Here is an 8,757-nt window from a genome sequence, read left to right on the forward strand (position 1 = left end):
TTTTTCACACTTGCTGTCTGGTCACCCTACGTTTGTCTGAAATGAAATGAAGAAACCTGTAACCATTACTACTCTGAACCCTGGTCAGTGGAGTTCAAAATTGTGCTGAGAGCAATCCCTGTCCTGGCAGAGGCATAGTGGGACTGTAGCTGGGGAAATGTTTTGTACTGGCACAGGTAATGCAGTAACTACATTGACTTTTTGCTGACAGAAATATTTCAAAAGAGGACTTATCTCCCTTTGGGGAGTTGGGTTTGTTTTAGTGACAGAAGGTCTGGGTTTCACTGGCAGAAATGAAATTTGCATGTGGAGGTTTGCTAAACTGGGGTGATAAATGACAACTTTCACAAGATAGATGAGCCTTCCTGTAATACAAGCTTCTGTGTCATTGCTCACACCCCAGAAAGCAAAGGGTGGAAAATACTGTCTGGATAGTGGGGTATGGGTTCTCCTAATAGGGGACTTGATTGGGAAATTTGTAAGGGTGCTCCTTAAAGGGATGGGGTGATGTGTGAGGAGGAAGGAAGGATGGCACTGAATATTGCAAGTTACCTAGAAAATACAGTTTTTCAGACTCCTTTAATTCTTTCTTTCAACAACTTAGTTACAAAATAACATGCTGCCACCTTTCAACCATTTCGGACAGTTTTAAGAGGTCACCAATCAGAGGATTTAGTACAATTAAGGGTGGAACTAAATGAAAGCACTGTATAAGGTGGGAAACTGAGGCATGATTCCACCTAATTTAGGCTTATTCCATGAGCACAGTCCATTGTGGGACTGAAAGAGGCAGTTTTTCTGTTTAAAAAAATAGTATGTGATTATTACATGAAAAGCCACAGATTTTGTAGGTTCATACGGTTGACTACCCTTAAGCCTGCTGTTGTATATTAGTCTTTCCCTGCATTGTGTTAATATGGCTCTAATCTTTTTTTACAGGTGAAGGAATGTAAGAACTAGTTATAAATTGTGTGGAACAGGCAAAATTACTGACAATACTTTTTAATGATTTGCAAGTGTGATGCTCAACTTTGAGCAGAAAATGGAGTCTGTTGTCTGTAGAAGGCCTGAAACATTTATTGTGGGAGAGGAAGAGGGAGAAAGGGAGACTGATATCTTTTGTTAGTCGCTAAGGTGCCACAAGTACTCCTGTTCTTTTTTTTAATATATCTTTTGGTTTGTATCCCATTTGTCTGCTGCTTCGGACCTCATATTAAGCCAGGTTGATTCTTGTGAGCAAAGATATATCAGGATGAAAATGTAGACAGAAAAACTAGTGCCTTTTACAACTTAAGTATTGCAAGGGATTACCATTTCAGAATGTATTGGTTTGATTAAGGTTTAAGGCGGGACAGAAGGAGAGTAAAGCAGTCCTTCATGGAGGCAGAGTGCCCCTAAGTCTGAGAGGGGGGAAAATTGAAGGATATTTGTGCTGCCACCTAAATAGCCACAAATTAAAACAATATCCAAGAGATTTTCAATCTATTGGACAAATTATATACTAATAATGCCCAACGAAAGAAAAGGACACTTATTACTTAATCTTAATATTCTTTTTAAAGTAATAAGTTAATATCCATTGATTTATAAGAAACATAGGAAAATCTGTGTTCTATAGTTCCTTCATTACATGTCAGGAAAAAAAAAACAATCACAGTCAGGTTGAAACAATGAAAATGCTAATGATAAATGTAAGGGTTCAGGAGAACACACAAAAGCCTAATTTGGCTCCAATTATGTTACTTCATATAGAACTTGCAATATACGCAAATAAACGATTTAAAGTCCAGTATTACAGCTCTTTTACTGCAAGGTGGGTAGTTCGGAACACTTTCTGCAGGAGAAATTCTCCAGGTGGAGAAAGTTTGGTGTCCTTGATCACAGTCTGTCTAGCTAGTTCCCTCGGCAGCAGCAGACGTCTTGCAAGCTGGAAATTTTGCAAGCCTAATAGTGAGACATGGAGCCTCCGTTTTTTTTTTTAAGTGCATGGAAATAAGGAATGGCTTTGTAAAGTGATATTTCAGAGAGAGAAAATATTTAAAAAACACCTATGCTGGTGTAGTCCAAGAATCGTGAATTTCACAGAACATGTCCGTCCTCCCGCCCCCGGAAGCCGTTTTCCAAAACAAAACAAAAAACAGTAAGTGCTAGGATGGTGGCGAGGCGGGAAATGTCTCATTTGTCTATTAAAAAGCGGGGTTTTCAAATTTTCAAAATATCCAATGACATATGAATCCTTCCGATCAGCCAATCAGAAAGGAGAGTTTGCCTATAAATACCTCCAGTGATAAAGCAGTTACTAGTTTTCCCATTTGTCTTCGAGAGGTAAGACTGCGTTGTTGAAAATGGCCAGAACAAAGCAGACCGCCCGTAAGTCTACCGGTGGCAAAGCCCCCCGTAAACAGTTGGCTACCAAAGCTGCCCGGAAGAGCGCTCCTGCTACTGGGGGAGTAAAAAAACCTCATCGTTACCGACCTGGTACCGTAGCCTTGCGAGAGATCCGCCGCTATCAGAAATCTACTGAGCTGCTCATCCGCAAATTACCCTTCCAGCGCCTGGTCCGTGAAATCGCCCAAGATTTCAAGACCGATTTGCGTTTCCAGAGCTCGGCTGTTATGGCCCTGCAGGAGGCCAGCGAAGCCTACTTGGTGGGGCTCTTTGAAGATACTAACCTGTGTGCTATTCACGCTAAGAGAGTCACCATCATGCCTAAGGACATCCAGTTAGCCCGGCGTATCCGTGGTGAGAGGGCTTAAAGGCTGCCCTTCAACTTCTAGTAACAACCTACTCCAAACGACCCAAAGGCTCTTTTAAGAGCCACTACATGCACACTGAAAGGAGCTGTAACAATCCTATAATTTATTCCCTCTATTTGTTTTGCGTTTAATTGAAGATGACTACATGAGCATTTAGAACTTGGTTTGGGTAAGTCATTTGGTTGAAACGAGCTTCACTTCAACTAACGGGGTGATTAGTGTTCTCTAAGTGTATTGAATAATTGTGTCCTGTTGTGACTAAGGCGGGCTTTAAAATATAGTCAATAATTTGGATGTTCCCTTTTAAATAGCATCAGCGTTCAGCTGTAGAATCTTAAAAGCTGCTAGCCAAAAATCGTTCTCCTGCAGGAAGCCAGACCTGGACAGAATGAACCTTTGGTATAGTCCTATATGTAAAAAGCATTTTTATAGGGGTCGAATAGGAACTGTGGTTTAAAAATACTTGTCACATATATAGTGAAAACAATTCCTATTTCTTCCAACATATTAAGCCTCTTGTTTTTAAAATACTCAATGTAGTTTGGGGAACACATAATGCTGTTAATGATAATAGAGCTCTTTCATTGAAAAGATGGAGGGCTCTTAAAAGAGCCTTTGGGTTATAGATTAAGTGGTCAATTAGTAAACCATTTACTTAGAGCTGGTGTACTTGGTGACAGCCTTGGTGCCCTCAGACACAGCGTGTTTGGCTAACTCGCCCGGCAGCAGCAGTCTTACAGCGGTCTGGATCTCCCGGGAAGTGATGGTTGATCGCTTGTTATAATGTGCCAGGCGAGACGCCTCCCCAGCAATACGCTCGAAGATGTCATTTACAAAAGAGTTCATTATACCCATAGCCTTGGAGGAGATGCCAGTATCCGGATGAACTTGTTTCAGCACTTTGTAGACATAGATGGAATAACTTTCTTTCCTGCTCTTCCTACGTTTCTTATCCCCCTTTTTTTGGACCTTAGTCACAGCTTTCTTAGATCCTTTCTTAGGAGCGGGAGCAGATTTTGCTGGTTCAGGCATTTTCGACAACTTCTGCTTTACCACGTGCTTCTCTCACTTACACACCTACTGCAATTCAGCCTGAATAACACGAACTACCCCCCCCCCCCAACTGCTGTATTTATAGATACCTTATGCAAATAAACGACTGTCCTTGATTTACTATTGGGCGGACGCACAAGAGACGTCTCCACCAGCACATCGAATCCCACTATTGGCCAGAGTTGGATCCGCGTCTCCATTGGTTGTTTAGATACTAACGCCACTTCAGCCTATCAAAGAGCGTTTACCTCTTCAAATAGAACGGATATAAGGGTAGGGAGGGCTCCAGTGAGATCATTCTTTTTCTATTTGACTTTTGTTACTGTGAGTGCTGTTTGAAGCGATCATCAATCATGTCAGGCCGAGGAAAGCAGGGCGGTAAGGTGCGGGCTAAGGCAAAGTCTCGTTCCTCGCGGGCTGGGCTGCAGTTCCCGGTGGGCCGTGTGCACCGCCTGCTCCGCAAAGGCAATTACGCTGAGCGGGTGGGGGCTGGAGCCCCGGTCTATATGGCTGCGGTGCTGGAGTATTTGACCGCTGAAATTCTGGAGCTGGCCGGCAACGCGGCGCGGGATAATAAGAAAACGAGGATCATCCCCCGTCACCTGCAGCTCGCCATCCGTAACGACGAGGAGCTCAACAAGCTGTTGGGGAAAGTCACCATCGCTCAAGGCGGTGTCCTACCCAACATCCAGGCCGTGCTGTTGCCTAAGAAAACTGAGAGCCACAAGGCCAAGAGCAAGTAAAACCCGAACAAGAATCTTTACTAAAAAAACAACAACCCAAAGGCTCTTTTCAGAGCCACCCACAAAATCAAAAAAAGCTGTGTTATCGCTGACTTTCTTAGCAGTAAAGGATGTTAGTAGAAAACAGCCATGTTGTATCTGTTTTGAAATATTAACCAGCAGCACTAAGGTTTGGTTGTGGGTTAGAAAATAAATATGAAAAATGGGGCATGCCATACCTTTCTTTATAGGTCATTTGTACTTGGGGGGCAGGGAGTGTTTCTAATCTGAGTGGAAACCAACTAAAATATCCTGAGAGGGAGGTATCTGGTGTTTAAATTATTTCCTCGCCTGGATAGCAAAGCAGCGTTTATACAATGTTGTCTTTTTCCCCTTAAAAGATCGAGCTGTGCGGATTGCTAAGGATCAATTCCTTGCACAGCGGAGCAGGCTTTCCAAATTTAACCCTGCTCCCGCCCGTAGACTAGAAAAGGGACTCTTGTCTATAGATGATCACTACATTTCTCCTTACCCCCACCTGGTGGCCGAAGCTATATTCTCTCGGGCGCACACAACTTCTCTCCCTCACACAAGAAGCGTGGAGTTACAGTAACTCACTCCCCTAACGCTCGACTCTAACACTAGTATTGAATCTTCTAAGTAATTTTCTTAGTACATCGAATCCTCTACCCGAAGAAAATGAAAGCTACAAGTGATCTGTAAAGGTGTTCCCATTCGTTTGCTTTCTAGCAAGGGCGTCCGGTCTGTGGCGCGAATGACCCAAATAAACCCCATTTCCCCGGGGCTGCTTCATGTTCACTCCCAACGAGCCCACAAAAGTATGTTTTATTGGGCCCTTTCCTGTGATTTTAAGGGGCAAGATTGAAAAGGGAATTTCTCCCTTCCATGAAAAGCACCGTGAGGTTGTTAATAAACGAACCTTGTCAGCTATTTTGGGGAAGGAGTGGATGGCTTTGGGTTTCTTTGAATGACAAGAATCTTCATTAATTTAACTTTTTCCTGGGCGCCGCCTTCTTTGCCTTCATCTTTCCTTAGCTTCGGATTGGCAGCCTTGGGCTTCAACGCTTTGACTTCTTAGCCTGGGTAGTTTTAGCCCTTTCCGGGCTCTTGGCTGCTTTCTTGGTTTTTTTTTTTTCCCCGAGCTCCTTTTCGCGATCTCAGCCTTATGGGGCTGCTTCACAGTTGGTTTCGTAGGCTCTGCCTTTGTTGTTTGTTTCGGGGTTGGGGTTTTTTGTGCCTGTGCCCGCCCCCCCCGCGCGTCTTTTCCTAGGTCTCTGTCGACTTCCTGCTGATTTTGAAGAAATGGGAGGCCCGGGTGCTTTGGTCTGAACCAAGATGCCCTCGCTCACCAGACTTTTGATGAGACTATTGCTTTTCCCCACATCGTACCCTCCGGCAGGCCACCTAAGAGCGGTCAAAGAGAGCCCTTTGCGCTTAGAAGCAGACATTGATCAGCTGGGACCCGAGGACTTGCAGGTTTTGGAGCCTCCTGCCGCCGCCTTCAGCTTTTCAGCGGAGGCTTTAGCTCAAAGATAAGAAACAGCCGGAGCAGCAATAAGCGCTGTTTCCGACATACTGTACTAGCAGAATTTTTCTATAACTCATTGGGGGGGGGGGGGAGTGGGGGGGAAGCTGGCGCCTGTTGTTCATACACCAGAGGTATTCTGTGATTGGTGCATTAAGGAGCCCGCTCGGGAAGGACTTTTCTGCCCGCGCAGGGTTTTGGGGTGTTTTTTTCAGAGTTAAAAAAAGTTTTGTTTTTCACAATAATTGCCACCGAATCATTTGATTTTACAACTGGGTGAAGGGGAAGCAGGGTATTTTTATTCAGTAGGGCTTCCCATTGGATAAACCAATAATGAGTTAAAGAAGAACCAATAAATTAAGACTGTACCCTTGGAAATAAAATTACAACTACAAGGGGATCTTCGTCTTTAAAGGGCTACCTCCAAATCAGGGTAGAAAGCCAGTGATTTCAATCTTTTTTTTTTTTCCCCGGTTCAAATTGATTTTGGAGAAGGGACCGACCTTCTGTTACTTCCTCTGAATTTTGAATACGAGAGAAGAATTGGTTCCCATAACCAAGTATTTTACCTCCTAAACACAGTAAATGTATACATGTAATTGTCATAGTGTACCTTTCTAGATATTCCAATACAACATACAAAGTTATTTTTAAGTTTTAAAGACATTTTATTGTTTGAATTAATTACATTCCTATATAATTTCTGTTTATTAAATGCAAAAAAACAAAGTAGTTGCTAGAGTAATATTTTGATTGTATTTTCAAAAGCAAGAAAGACTGGGGTTTTTTACACCATTATTTCTGATGACATTTTGCTAGTCAGAAATTGTTGCTGTAAAAACATGAAGTTATATAGAGGACATTAATTAAAGATCAAAATGCTTTCAATCCATTATTTCTTTTTCCACTTACATTTAATAGTATGCAAAAGTGCTTTTAGTAAACTGGACAATTAATGTTAGCTCTATGAATTACTCATATTTGTATTGCATTGTGAACTGCATGAAAATTTTATACCTACTGGTCGTTTTGTTTTGATTTGATTTCTTTGTTTGTTTTTTAGCACTAATAGAACATGATTCAGTGTTTTGGGTTTTTTTTTGAAAAGGTAATGAGAGCCTTACCTCAGTTCAAAAATGAACTCATAAGCTCTAGTTATAACTAATTAATTACAAGTTCACAAAAAGTTCTGAATTATACATCTGAATTATCCATAACAATAAAAGTGAATAAACTGTATATTCTCTTTCCATTCCATAACAGTAGCTAGAGATTGCTCATGATAATTTTGGCTGTAACCTGGTGAAAACTAAGGCACAATCAGGTCCTAAACAACAGGGAAGAAGCCAATTTGCTATTGAAGATGATAAACCATGATAAATAAAATTAAGGCACATCATAGCAATAAGTAATAACAGTAATAAGAAAATGTTACTTACCAGAATCAACACTGGTTATTTAAGAAATATAATGGTTGTTTTTGCTTTGTTTTTCTCCTGTACGCTATGTTGTGGACAGGCCCTCATGTAGTTATTAGAAACAATAGTCGATGTAGCCTAATGAATCCCCAAGATAAAATGAGAGAAGACATTTAGCACTTTTAGTATAACCCTTTAAAGGACTTCTTTGTCACTTAAAAAAACCCCAAATGTATGAGACATGATAAATTTGTGATGGTTACTACAAAGCATACTCAGATGAAATGCAAACAATACATGAAAGCTATTAAGATAAGCAATCTCCTCCTTGTCTGCTGTTTAGATTCATCTCAATTTGTGTTTTTTGTGTTTTTTTTGTTTTTTTTTTTTTTTTAAAGGAGGGAACAGGGTTGGGAGAGAGAGGGGATGAGAAAAAACAGCTCCATGTTTCATCCTTAACATAAAAGTCAACCTGAGAAAGGCCCATAGGAATATGATTTTAGAGAATTGTCAGTAAAACTGAAGCACAGGAGGTAAGATATGGATGCATTGTTTGCTAGTGGCATGGTATTGCCAGTCTGGTTCACTTAGTTTCCCCTTAAAGAGAAAATTATGCTAAGCATCACCCCGAAAATGAGGATGTTTTAAAAATACTTTGAATTGTCTGTGAGCATCTGTCCTCTTTGGGTATAAGTAGTTCATCTTCCCCAAATTACAAAATAATTTCATTACAAAATGAAAATATGCATTTTAATTTGTTAATGATTTTATCTGATTCCAAAACTGTGCTTACGAGGGTTCATTAGTCAATCTTTGCTTCATTCAATACTTGTGCATTTCATTTTGCTTCATGATAGGTGTACATACAGTCACTCTTCCCTCCACCCACATGCCCATTTATCCATTCATAAACACCCCACATGGAACAATCCTGCACTTGGGGAAACACCTGTGTTCACCAGACTCCTACACAAGCCACTCCCCCATATTTCAATTAAACTCACTCCCCTGAACTCTATCCAGATGTAGTCCCTGCACAGTGTCACATCCCTTTGCTCAAATCCAGACACTCCCATGCTCACAATTTTTTCTCTCCACCGTTTGCACACTGTCACCATTTACCATGTACCCTCTGCTAGATTCCAACTTTCTAGAATGAGGGGTATGGAGGTAGCAGAACTGTTTTTCTTCTCTGCTGCACTTTTTCCAACCTGGCCCTTCCCAGCTGAAGCCCTACTTCTTCCCTAATAACCATATGTTGT

General features: G+C 41.4%; 3 protein-coding genes across 3 annotated transcripts; 2 read left to right on the top strand and 1 right to left on the bottom strand.

The window, feature by feature from the left end:
• Positions 1-2,291: 2,291 nt before the first annotated feature.
• LOC101934739 (histone H3) lies at positions 2,292-2,878 on the top strand. Its single transcript, XM_008174189.4, has one exon. The coding sequence runs from the start codon at positions 2,346-2,348 to the stop codon at positions 2,754-2,756; it is 411 nt and encodes a 136-aa protein (XP_008172411.1). The 5' UTR covers positions 2,292-2,345; the 3' UTR covers positions 2,757-2,878.
• On the bottom strand, positions 2,333-3,913 carry LOC101934467 (histone H2B 5-like). Its single transcript, XM_005308929.3, has one exon. The coding sequence runs from the start codon at positions 3,786-3,788 to the stop codon at positions 3,408-3,410; it is 381 nt and encodes a 126-aa protein (XP_005308986.1). The 5' UTR covers positions 3,789-3,913; the 3' UTR covers positions 2,333-3,407.
• A 105-nt stretch (positions 3,914-4,018) lies between these two features.
• On the top strand, positions 4,019-7,316 carry LOC101934193 (histone H2A.J). Its single transcript, XM_065561957.1, has one exon. It carries the CDS (start codon positions 4,163-4,165, stop codon positions 4,550-4,552), a length of 390 nt encoding a protein of 129 aa, XP_065418029.1. The 5' UTR covers positions 4,019-4,162; the 3' UTR covers positions 4,553-7,316.
• The last annotated feature ends 1,441 nt before the right edge of the window (positions 7,317-8,757 follow it).

The sequence above is a fragment of the Chrysemys picta genome, chromosome 1 (genome assembly GCF_011386835.1).
Source record: "Chrysemys picta bellii isolate R12L10 chromosome 1, ASM1138683v2, whole genome shotgun sequence".
In the NCBI taxonomy this organism is placed as follows: Eukaryota; Metazoa; Chordata; order Testudines; family Emydidae; genus Chrysemys; species Chrysemys picta.

Excerpts from the sequence above, each read along its gene's own strand:
- LOC101934739 (XM_008174189.4), top strand. The coding sequence starts at position 2,346 with ATGGCCAGAACAAAGCAGACCGCCCGTAAGTCTACCGGTGGCAAAGCC.
- LOC101934193 (XM_065561957.1), top strand. The coding sequence starts at position 4,163 with ATGTCAGGCCGAGGAAAGCAGGGCGGTAAGGTGCGGGCTAAGGCAAAG.
- LOC101934467 (XM_005308929.3), bottom strand. The coding sequence starts at position 3,788 with ATGCCTGAACCAGCAAAATCTGCTCCCGCTCCTAAGAAAGGATCTAAG.